At 39.4% G+C, this 12,683-nt stretch overlaps 1 protein-coding gene across 10 annotated transcripts in view; it reads left to right on the plus strand.

Annotated features, from left to right (window-relative positions):
* The window catches only part of enox2 (ecto-NOX disulfide-thiol exchanger 2), a 238,919-nt gene that overhangs the window by 76,824 nt on the left and 149,412 nt on the right, over positions 1-12,683 (plus strand). Inside the window, exon 1 of one of the 10 annotated variants that reach the window (XM_056769096.1) lies at positions 26-363. The exons of the other annotated variants lie outside the window; for them this stretch is intronic. Within the exon in view, the coding sequence (XP_056625074.1) occupies positions 342-363 (22 nt within the window). The 5' untranslated portion in view covers positions 26-341. Of the gene's footprint in view, positions 1-25; positions 364-12,683 lie in introns of those variants that run through there. 10 annotated transcript variants of the gene reach the window in all.

Consider the following 12,683-nt stretch of genomic DNA (forward strand, 5'->3'; position numbering starts at 1 on the left):
ACCGGTCGGTGCTGTGAGTGAGCGTAACGGACTCTTTTCAAACGGAGGACGAAGCCGTCAATAACCGTCCGTCGGAGCGTGGATTATTCGGAGCGGTGAGACGTTGTGTTGAGCGTGACTGTGGGTGCTCCTCTCTCTCTCTCTCTCTCTCTCTCTCTCTCTCTCTCTCTCTCTCTCTTTCTCTCTCTTTCTCTCTCTGGTCTGCTCAGCCTCAGTTTAAAGCAGTTAGTAGCGCAGCAGACCCACAGACACCAGCAGCAAAGCTCCCAGCCCGGAATAACGTCCACTAGCAGAGCCCTAGGACTTTAGCAGCCGTCTTTCTGAACCAAATCCACAGGACGATGTTCCTCGTGCAGTATACAGGTACACCGTGTTTACTTGAACTTTATCTTAAACACGAGACAAATGAGAAATGGATAGTCCCACGTATGTGCTTTATAGTAGGGAGCCGCCCGTTCAGAGCGGACGTTATGGACAGATATGAATGAACTCCGTGAAGATTTATGACGGAATTTTGAGGAAATAACGGATTTTCCTGACGAACGACTTTAATAACTGAAGCTTCACTTTAAACACAGATCGTTACGGCTTTGTATTTCGCATGGCTCATGAAACCTTGTAGTGAGCTGCCTACCAAGATAGCGAACGCGTGTGCGGCATTTGTAAAGATGATAGTCGTGAGCGGACTCGGAGTAACCAGCGTGTTGTGATTTGAGACAGTCGCCGTCGCACACAAATCGCGATCGTCATTGATAGCGCAATGTTTGACAGCTCATGTGATTAAACCGTTAACTGTCATTCAATTATTATTGTGACGTTATAATGGCGTTATAAACTGTTTTTCTCGCTTGTGTTTTCAATGTGTGCTTTTTGTTTCTGCAACCTCATGTTTGACAAGACAAGGCAAGCCAACCCATTGGGCAGAGGAAACCCAATCCAAATGTTCATTATGGTGAATTGCTTTTCAAACGTAATTTTCTTTTACGCTTATTTGCTGACTTGTTTCATTCATAGGCTGTTTTATAGATTATTATATGTTTGACTACAGCCAGGTGGACTACTTAGTGCTTTGGAACAATAAATGTGCTGCCAAGGTCAATAATAATCTAAGTGTTAATCTTAGTGAAATAATCAACAAAGCCAGAACAAATTAGATCATGTGCCACCAAAAATAACTTGACCAAAAACTCATAATTCTTACTATAAACTCTTACTATTGTCGTGAAGCTTGTGTCGTTTGGTTTCTTTTCCTCTGAGTAAGATATAGATGAAAACACAATATTTTATTTAAAGCCTTCAAAATGATGCACAACTTTCAATAGTGAGTAATGTTTCTTAATAGTGACACAAGCTTCTATAGTTTTCTATAGTGACACAAGCTTCTATAGTTTTCTATAGTGACACAAGCTTCTATAGTTTTCTATAGTGACACAAGCTGTGCAAACTTCTTCCAGTTTGTCTATGAAAGTCGTCAAGTATTTGTAGCAAATATAAAACTCGAGCTTGATGGAAAAAGCATCTTATTTCTCTGTGACATTCATGAACAGCTCTTTTGGTGGGCAGGGAGTGGCCATTTAAATTGCACATAATGGATAGTCTCTGGGCTTTCATTAGAGCAGAGGAACTAAAATGACAGAGGGGAGGGCAATACTGACAAAGGTAAATGCATTTGTGACAGTGGCTATTTAGGCTCAAAAAAACAAGATTAGTTGTTTAATTGTTTTTTTTATATACAAGAAAAGTTGAAAGAAATAGTTTTTAGGGGGGGGCAGATGTTTGTCATTGATGATTTATTCTCATTGAAGAATACAGAGAGGTCTAAATGCAGAGAAGGATAATGTTTTGTCCAAAGATATTTGCTTTAGAAAAAGGGAATATAAACGTGAATAACCATGAAACGGAATAAGAACTAAAAGTCTTTATATTTTTTGTTAAATGCATAGTTGTTCTGTTTACTCACCATCATGTGGTTTCAAACCTGTACGGTCCTCTTTTCCCAGCAGATGTTGGTGACTGGGATCAGTTCCCTTTTACTGTATGAAAGATAAGTATCAACAGTATTCACAATTTCTCATTATGTGTTGTAGAAAAAAATATAAAGATAAATAATGACAGCATTTTCATTTAGGAATATGTTGAGTCCCAAAGTAAAACTGCATTTGTGCATTATTCTACGGAGATACAAGAAAATATATTTTAGTGTTAGAAAAGGTTACAAGTGTGTCTCGTCTCTCCGAGTGTTTTCAATAATAAAATAATTAGTTTGGCACCAAATTTGTAATGTATGTGACACATGATGATATCGCCAGAGGGTACAGTATCATGTCGAACATTGTTTGATACAGCTACAGCAAACCTTTTAGTTTGCTGCTAAATTATAAAAGCAGCAGGGTTAATGTGATGTTACGAAAGGAGGTCACGTTGAACAATTACAAGGTGGACTACAATAATAGAGCAGCCATTCAAGGATCTTTAAATCTTAAATGTTACCATGGAAACAAAGGGATGGGAAGATTCAACAAACCTGTTGCTGGATCGAACCAACTTCAAGTATGCATATTAAATCTTATTTTATATCTCAGGACATGCTCAGTTAAAGTGTTTGCACTGATACTTTGTGAAAATCAGATTTGTCCGGATCCTGTTTATCAGACCTTCTCAAGATCTCGTCTGAGATTAATTTACTATGATCATGCTTTTTTTTAGATACAGACATGCTCATATGCTTGATGAAAATTCTAATTTTTCTAATTGAAATTTGACCCGCTATTGCATTTTGGTGTAACTCATTTTATTCAAATGACGTAATTGTGTATCTTTAAGTTGTTAAACAAGTCTGTTGATAATTTAATAGAGGTTGTTGTTTGTTTCCGTATCCGTCTGGATTTGTGTTTTCACTCTGCATTAAATTTGTTCTTCATTCACATAGTGTTTTTTTTAGCTTTGAGAGTCTTTGGTGTGCGTGCGCTCCTCACCTCATTTTGATGCACGCGCAGTATTTTTACTTTAATTGAGTTTGTTGTACTGGCACGGCTCTCCACATGGCAGTCACTTTAACAGTTTGCTCAGAGTTGCGTCTTTCTGTGGTTCTCTAATTAAAAGCCATGGTATCCAGCATTAAAGAACGGTGTACCTGATAATTGACACTGCAACAAATGCTCCTCTGCGTTTGATAATGAAAAGTCACGCTGGGTTAGAGTTATCAGCCCTGGTTTTATTATTCCACTTGTTTTCCATAAATTTTGAGAAACGTTTCAAGTAATGAGGCATAGTTATAAATGTTTACTCTATTTGACAGTTTCAGCTTCGCAAAGAAAACAACAAATATAAATATAAAGTTCATAAGAGCATTAAACAGTATTAAACAGGGCCCTTTTAACGGATGTTAGCCTGAAGGTTTCTCTTTAGAATGCATTGTTTCTAAACGCACCTGGCTTCTATGAAATCCTTAAAAAACACTCAATCTTTAATCTTAATGAGAAATGCATGCAGGGTTTTTTAGCCTAATTGTTTTTATGAGGCCCGTTGTGTATTTGTCTTGTTGTCTACTCTCAGATGTGCCAGAGCGTAACAATGCGGTTTGGTCTCTCTCCATCTGTTAATGCTAAATATTCTGTCCCAACACATTTAAGTATCAAAACATTACATTCTTGCCTGATCTGTTCCTTTTGTCACATTAGTAATGTTTAATGGGTGACAGGAAGATGGTAACTCAAATATATATATATATCGTCACTGTCCTTCTGAAACCTTGTATGTCCAAATTCGCTGTTTTTGGGGAAACGCTTTACATGGTTACATGATACACATGATTACATACTGTGTTGTCAAAATTGATAAACACTTGTTAATACCTTTTTTGGTTCGATATTTGCAAAACCCAGTGACAAACATAAAGGGTTACTAATAATAATGGTTGAAGGCAAAACATTTAAATCACGAAATATGGAGATACAAGGTTTCAAAAGCACAGCACGATTTTTTTTATTTATGAGGTATAAATAATTGTTTATAGTTCTATAGAAAATGTGTGGATTCTGTAGATGTTTTTGCCTTGTCTGGCTCAATACGTCCCAATATTTCTATTTAGGTCTTGTTTGACAATGACTTTTGCTGAAATCAAAAGTGTGTGAATTATGTTCTCTTAAAGCATCCAACTGTTCACAGAAAGAATCCGCTTCACGCAGCCCTGTAGGCTCTCAAGCCAAAGATGGAGGTTTAGGTTCAAGTGTCCGTGACTGCAGACCCTCTGACTCAAATGCTTCCTGAAGTGGAAGCGAGATAGGAGGCACCCTTGAATTCAGCTCAGACCCGCATCAACTAACAAGGCCTTATCACATCGAGTTTAAGGAAGCAAGCTTAATAGCCGAGAGGAATCCGCCTCGCTTGCTGTGATAAGTAATAGCTTTGAGTCCAGCAGAACTGTGAAGCTCGTGTTCAGACGACCTGAAACACTGAAAAAATGAGTGAACTCAGTTCTTCATTGCCACCCATCTTGTGAAACACAGGAGGTGTCTAATTTAACCTCACTACAAAGTGTTGCTTGTCCACAAAAGGGAGCAACTTTTTATTTTTCTGTTTTGGCTGTCTAATTTAACCCCCTGACTGATGTTAGTCTTATTGAGTCAGCTAGGCGGCATAGCATGCAGGCTTGCCAACCGCCAAATGCAGCCGCCAGAGAAGCACTAAGCCTCCATCCTCATCCCAGCTTGTGATGGAGCAGATTGGTAGCTTAAGGTCTGCCGTGCACTTCTGTCGGGGCTCTGCAGAGAAGACAGGGCCAAAACGGGGAGCTTTAACTTCGGAGACGCCGGTAATACTGACCATCACTGCCGCACAGCCAACGTGGGAGATAACACATAGGCTACCTTTTTTTTACTATGGTATTTTTTTCTTACCTTCTCAACGCTGCCAGGAAAAACAATTGGAAGCAGCACAGCATACAGCATGATGGATCATCGAAGAGATGCAGGATACTACATCTCCAAGTGCGTCTGTGTTTGCCAGGGCTCCGAAGAATGCACAGAGATGCAACCGCTAGCTCGCTGTAGATAATGGAAAAATTACCCGTTCCTACTATTTTTCGTCGAACACTATAAATCTGCAGTGAAATTGCTTTTTCGTTTAAGCCTGACTCACACTATACATAACTCGGAGATGTGAAGTAAAGAACTTTCTTATTTAATATAGTTACAAGGTTTCTTCACCTGTGCCCCTTGCTGCTTCTTTTTTGGTCCATTTTTAACTAAGTAATGTCTATATAATTGATGCATTACATGTCTAAGTTTGTTTGTTTTCTTTGTTTTTAGCATGAAACATGGAGTTTACTTTAGTCCAGATTTCACTCAGTGATTTTCCACTGTTTTGATATTGGGTTCGTCAGCTGCTATTTTTACTGGTTTGTATAAACACACATACCCCTAAAGACCACCTCCTTTCATAATTCATTTAAAGTCCTTATAAAAATCAGTTTTACGGCAGCTTGCAGTTTGAAGGCCGAATGAACAGCACAGTGTGCGATTTGAGGTCGGACGTCAAAGGACAGTCTGTAACTGTTAGTGTACAGTCCTTTACTAGTCGGATGTGCCAGTAACCGGCCTCTTTCAACCTTTCACTAGACTTTAAAAGTGGCTTTAAATATGCTTTAATATTTGTACATTTGTTTTGGCAGTTCCTACCTCCAAACAGTTTGGTTTAGCTCAATGAAAGACAAGGTATCAGGAGGGTGGGATGATTTACCTCTGGTTTCGTCACTAACTTTAATACTATCCCTATTTTTACGGTAGGAATGCTCTCTGTGGAGATAACCCAGTAAATCTCTGTAGGCTCGTAATGGAGGTCAGAACTGGTTTACAGCCGGAGATCTCTCATTACTTTTTTGTTTGTGCTCTGACCTCCCCTCAACCTTGATACTTGGCGGTGCTGCAAATCTGCAAACTTCTAAAACCTTTAAATTCTATTTATTTAGCAAATTAAGCTCTTTAGTTTATCCACAGGGGAAATTTGATGGAATTAAAGAGTTTAATTTGATACTGAGCATTTTGTGCTTTTGTTAGCCTTTTATCTGTTATGTTCACAAGACCTTATGGAAGTGAACAAAGGATAGTCCATAGTCATTGTTTGAGGTTCCCGAAAGAATCAGTAGCCACCTAATTCATTTGACAAAAAGTCACCTTCATTGTTCAGCCTTGTTCACTTATCAAGCTTTTGAAACCCTTACAGCGTGTTCCCAGGTAGAGAAACGAGGGTACCAGCGTGGTTGTATATCATTCCATATATGAAGTTCTATTGATAGCAGCACAACCTCTCCAGGGTACAGGGTAACCGGGAAAGTCTCTCCCTGAGGTTAAGGACATTTACCTTTAGATGACGTGTCGCATTTTGAAAGCTCTAGGTAAAGGGTAATGCTTGCTGCGAACGTCTACTGTTAAAGAAGTGTAATTAATTGAATTGTCATTTCAGCAACGAAAAGCACTCCAGCACCCTTCCAGGACTCTCACACCCCAGTGCTAAAATGTCAAAAAACTGTCACCGTGACCTTGTATTCATGAAGCCGTGGGACATGGCTAATCACAATCAGTTGCTTCACAGCAGCGGCTTGGGAGGTGCCAGATTTGGGGTTTAGTGGGGGACGCACCAGGTGTCTGGATGCTCAGCGGCGCCGATTGGTTTACTCCGGCTCTGCCAGCTCGGCTCACGGGCATCCGCAGTCCCCCAAGATAATCTATCTGTCAACACCTGTCAGATGGTTCCCTGGTGCCTGTGCACCCACATGCCCGCGTTGACAGGGGGATTCAGCGCCATCATCGGGGGCCACTCAACTGAAGCCTCTGCAGGTGTGATCTCCCACTCTTAGATTGACGCGGAACGTCGATGGCATTCTTGAGCTATTGACAAAAATGATTGATCTCTTTCATTTCCGGCTGCTCTGGTCATCGAGGAGTCGAAGGAATGTGATAAGGACCATCGAGGTCAGAGATACATCAAAAGGGGAGCTGCCAACAATTGACTGAACATCACGGCACTGAACGTAGCCATTACAGATAGAAAGTAATTGGATCCACAAATCAGCAGATGGGTACAGGTTTATAGCGGCGAACAGCTTCATCACCTTATATTTTAGGGATGGAGGGAGGGCGCCGGGGTTTTGACATTGTGGGTAGTTTCTGACAGCGGGCAACGTGCCACTTAGCCCTCAGGGGTCTTGTTGGCGAGAAGATGGAAACTTCACTAACTCCATATTAGGTATATGCATGGCACAGCTGTAGATCTGATGTAATGTGACATATGTTTTTTAATTTTTTTGCCATTTTGCCTTTTATTGTACAGCTTATTGATAGAGAGGACGGGAAGCTGAGTGGAAGAGAGAAGGGGGTGGGTTCGGGAAAGGATTACGAGATGGGATCGAACCCTGGTCGCCCGATGCGCAACCGTGCCACATGTCTGAGCAATTGCGCACTAGGCCATCGGCTCCGATGTAATGTGACATATTTAGAGTGTTTTACACTGGCTTCAGTTCTATTTTAAAGAGCACACAGGTGATTTCTTTACTTTGTATTGTGGGAAAGTTGGCCAGAGTGCTGAGATCTGCCAATTCTTGGAGGCTTGCTCTTGTTGTTCTTCAACTTTGTTGTTGTACTTGTGTGTTTGTTTATAGCAGCACAGTTAGAGAGAAAGTAGGAAGGTTAGAGGAAGGTCACTGGAGAGGAAACTGCGTGATATGACTGAAAAGCAGAAACGCATTAGAGCACCAACTTCAGTCAAATATTCAAACCTCTCTCTCGCCTTTCTCTCTTTTCTCTACCCCATCTCTCTCTTTCTTGTCCTTCGTTCTACACTGTTGTCAGCGTGAAAGATGGGAAAGCTAGATTAATTGTTTTCTACAGGTAAGCGAGGCACCTCGAAGGCTCTGCTTATTTGAATCCTGGCGAGGTCCCATATGCTCCGTGAAATCTGTTCCTCTTCTCGGCGAGTGTTAGCGTGTTCAGTGAAGCGGCTCTGCATTGAGACAGGTCTGGGCTGGGCTCCAGTAACACCACAGGACCACCAGCTGATCCACAGCATCCACAACACATTCATCTTATGTGTGGATCCTTCACCCTGCGAGACTTTCTGTGCCCTTGGCCTGAGGCGTTGTTTCTTATGTAATTACCAGACTGAATCTCGGGATCGTCTCGGGAAATGCTTCTTTATTTAATACAAACATTTTAATCACTAATTATATTTTCATAATAACAGATTGGCTTAATAGGACGAGTTGTTATAATCCCACTATTTCAACAATCCTGACTGCAATGTTGAATTACCTTTATTAACATTAATTGTATAATAATCTTGATCTTAAAGCTCCTCTTTTGCTTTAGTGACAGCATGCACAGACTCTACAAGTGCAAAACCTCATGATCCTTGTTATCACAGTATGATTTGAGAAGGGTCCAAAAGAACATCTTGTGTTCTTCAATTGAAGCAAGTGTACACTTTACAAGTGTCATTTTGAATAGCAAATTTTCTGATTGATCTGTTTTGATCCCACAGAGTATGTTTTAATCTCTGGAGTCTATTGTCTTCATACACAGGCATCACCAGACCAAAACTCTAGCTTTGATGTTAAAGTATCAAGTCCAAGGAAAGCCAGTTCAAAAGTTTAACAACACATAAGTGATATGTTTCTCATTATCTTAAAAAGATAGGTGTATGTTTAATTATCTTAAATTAGACTCATAGACAAAATGATTTCGCAAAAGATTTGCTGAATTTTTCATTTCAAAACTACATTTTAATTTAAAAAAATTGTAACGGAAGACTTCGACTGAATAATGAAGAAAGAACAGCCATTTTGAGCTCCGAAAAGATGGGAATACCTTTAAAATGGTCTAAAAAGTATTGCAGGCTGAAACCTCAAACATCTGTTTGTTAAAATGTTAAGAGAACATTTCTGCAAAAACAAATCAGTGAGTAATTGTTCTAAAATATGTGACCAGTAGTGTGTTTTCCCAAGACAATTCCAAGAACCCAGACATTGTTTAGTCTTTCTATAAATCTCCTCACCCAGGTCCTACGAAAGGGTTCTTCAAAGAGATGCCATGAGCCATTTTGGTTTCCCAAATAACTTACAAGAACCTTTTTCCCTTTTATTAATCTAAAGATTTTTTTTAAAAGAATCTTTTGTAAAACAGAAAAGTTTTGATTCGTTTAAAGATTCGTTACAGAATCGTTTGGCCATAAATGGTTTCTCTATGGCATCCTGAAGCACTTGACTGTTAATAGTCCAAAAAAAGTGATTTCCTCTACAAGAATGGCATGTGTGCCTAAAAATCCAATCCCATGAAGTCCTTGTCTTCAGCACATTGATTTATAATGGGATTGTTGAATCACAGGAGCAGTTTCTTGAAGAGCGGTGCCAGCTCACACTGACAGATGTCTGAGGCTGATGTCACCCCTGGGGCTGGCGGGTCAGATCGAAGAGGTGGGCTTGGCATGCTGATGAACACATCAGATAGGGGAAGGCTTTCTTCTTTATTGTGTTCCATTCTGGTATAAAAGCAAAGTTAATCTTAATGCTACGCCAATGTTTAAGCAAAACATCAGTTCATAACAATGTAAATGAAGCCTCTCGATTACCTCTCATGCATTATCTCCGGGGACAATTACATGTAACAAAACACACATCAAACACACGCGACAGCCTATTTGCATTTATAAGTCGTTCCATTTGCTTCAGTGTGCTTCTAGATGTACTGGATCCAATGCTATCCTTCAGAAAATTATGTCAGAGTGATCTCTCTGATAGCGCTAAGCTAGCCGCAGCGCATCAAATATTTAAAGAGTGATCCTGAAGTGCAAAAGCACAGTTTCAATGCTTTTTTAGTTTAAGCGAATCAAAGAGCACATTAAATCCAGACTGCTGTTTACATTTCATTCTGATTGGATCCGAGCCATATAGATCAGATGTGCCCTAGAGATTATTAAAGCACCTCACCGTTCTCCATCATGGCTTGCGAACAGTTGGTCAGTAATGGATACTGTAATTATGTGTTTTAGGAGCGGGACATTAGCATAAATAAGACACGTTTTTTTCCTCTTCAATGAGAAAACTGCAATCGAGCCTGTTTGAAATGGCACGGCTTGGAGGTGAAAGTAAGGGTAAATAGTATTTTTTCATGCTCCCGTGGGACTGACATTGCTCATATCTCCAGGGTGTCATTAGCCGTGTCATTGACAGCTCCATTTTTCTTTTCTCCCGCTGTGTAGGTTGGGATGCCTAGTGGATGCTGAGCGAATTGCCTGCGGTTTCAATCAATTCAGTGTGTTCTGTCTAGTTGTGAATTGTTGCTCACTAGATGCCCGTGAGCCTCTTGCTATTGTAATCCAGACCAGGATAAATAACCATAATAGCTTGTTTTATCGTTTATCCTCGCTCAGAGCATTATCATAGAAATGCTGCCAATCCTGTTTTTGCGAAAAAATCCTGTTTTTGTGTGTTTATTATTTTAGGCTGTAGTTGAAAGTGTAGCTATTGTTTTATAGCGTTGCTGATGTTAAATTAGGAATCTATTTCTACAGATTTTATTGAATGGGTACTTGGAGATGCACAGCAGAAAGTCATATTTTGAATCAGTACATTGTTTTTGCTTTTAACGTTCAGTTTTTGGTTGCAGTGCTGCAGATTCTGCAGAGATACATGTCATCACGCGGGCAACACTGACGTATATCTTCAATATCATTTGTTGAATTTTTCGCAAATCACCGTCTTCTTTTTTTGGGGGGTAATGGAATACAACTAATAACTTTCATCCTTCCTTGGGGGATGAAAGGGCACTTCCAGGCATTTCTCTTTGTTTACTTCAAGCGTTTGCAGACTGAATTGTGGATATAAACCTCTAATCTTATGACAGCCCCACATCAATCTCTCTGCCTCCAGTCCAAGTTTGCTTTAGCCCACTTTGAGGGATTAAATTTTAATAGTAGTGAGCACCAAAGCCCCTGCAGATATTCAATTCGTCTCATTGCTGGAAAGTGTGGGAGGGGCTAACTAAACAGACAGCAGCAGCAGATCGAAGCAGGTTTTCTTGGCCGGGTTTCCTTCCCCCACCGCACACACAGCTGCCCACTTCTCTCTCAAAAGAGAGAGAATGAGGGAGGAAACAAGTGAGCTATGTCAGTACTCAAGTGACGCTGACCCATGCCATATGCATTTGTCTTCCCTCTCTGTATACTGTGGACGGGTAATTATACAGACGAGGCATGGCTGACTGTTGCAGTGTTGTTTTCCCTTTGTTTTGTTTTCTGATTCTGTCCTAATCTCATTTAAGGCCAGATAATTAATGGCAGGTCGACGAGGAAACCTGTGGTTGTCATGTTAATGGATCGGATTCAGCTTGTTGAAAACCTTTCTCTGTTGCAGACACTGGACTGTGTACCAGATTTTTTTCCTGCCTCATGATTTGGTACAGAGATCAGTGTTGTTACAGTTTTGTTTTACTGTAGTTTTATTCATATTTTACATGGGGTTTTTTTCACAGTAAATTCTGTTTTGTTTATATCAATTTTGTTATGGGCTAATGTTATATATTATTATATATTTGCTTATTTTTATATTGCTTCATGATTTTGTTTCAGTTCCTCTTTTTATTTCTTTTTTAGAATTAGTTTACTGCCTCAGCTTAACCTTTCGTTTAGTTTTCAAGTAATATATAAGGTGATATTTTGATTTCAATGATCAGACATGTTTTATAGTTTTAATTTAAGTTAACAATAATAAAATAACTCAATATTGTAATCAGTTTTTATTTGTCTTTATTTTGAGTCCACATATCCAGGTGCAAATATTTGTTGGTGCTCTGTCCCGGTTTCCCAAAATTGGTTTTGCCCAATTTCACTATGCCGAATTACCAACGTGGTTTTATTTACACAATTTCAAAGTAAACTAGAAATGTTTGTCTTGTGTTTTTTTGTAATCATATCCAGCTGTGCATCAAATTAGACTTGCAGAGTTGCATAATTAGATTTCATTCAGAAGCTTTAGGTATTGAAATGAGCTGAAATACCTTGAAATCATAAGCTATGTTTTCATCTACATTTTCTTATGCAAATTTCTTGATATCACATAAAACTCTGGATGGAACAACCCAAATGCATTAAGTCTAAAAACAAACATAAAAACAAACAAACAAAACACTAAATTGAGCCAGATTTATGCAAGACAACAACAATAAAAAGTCACATGACTTGTTGCCCCAATGGACTGACCAGGGATTTGATCTTCTTAAACAGCATCCTGAATGTTGTTCTGAAATGCTTTAGCCCAAATATGTTGTGAAAGAGGTCTGGTGTTATCTCCATAACTGTTTTACAGGACTGTGTTCCTAAAGAACCGCCAGCTGTCTCCCAAAGCCGTGTTTATTGTGTTTCATCTTTGCATTCCGAGGAGTTTATTTTGTAATTTATTAATGTATTAGTCATGAAAAAGACATTCTTAAGTTCTTCTATAGGAGAAACTTACCTTTTATTTGCCACCAGTTTATCAGGAAGTTTCGACTTTGTTCTCTTCGACCCGGTGGTTGGAAACCCTTTATGTACAAATGATTCATTACGTTAAATCGTAACTTTGGATGGAAACATAGCTAGATAGATGTGTTTTTGTTGTTTAGAGAATGAATGATAATAGTCTGAGAATAGAACAC

Source organism: Triplophysa dalaica, chromosome 16 (assembly GCF_015846415.1).
Source record: "Triplophysa dalaica isolate WHDGS20190420 chromosome 16, ASM1584641v1, whole genome shotgun sequence".
Lineage (NCBI taxonomy): Eukaryota > Metazoa > Chordata > Actinopteri > Cypriniformes > Nemacheilidae > Triplophysa > Triplophysa dalaica.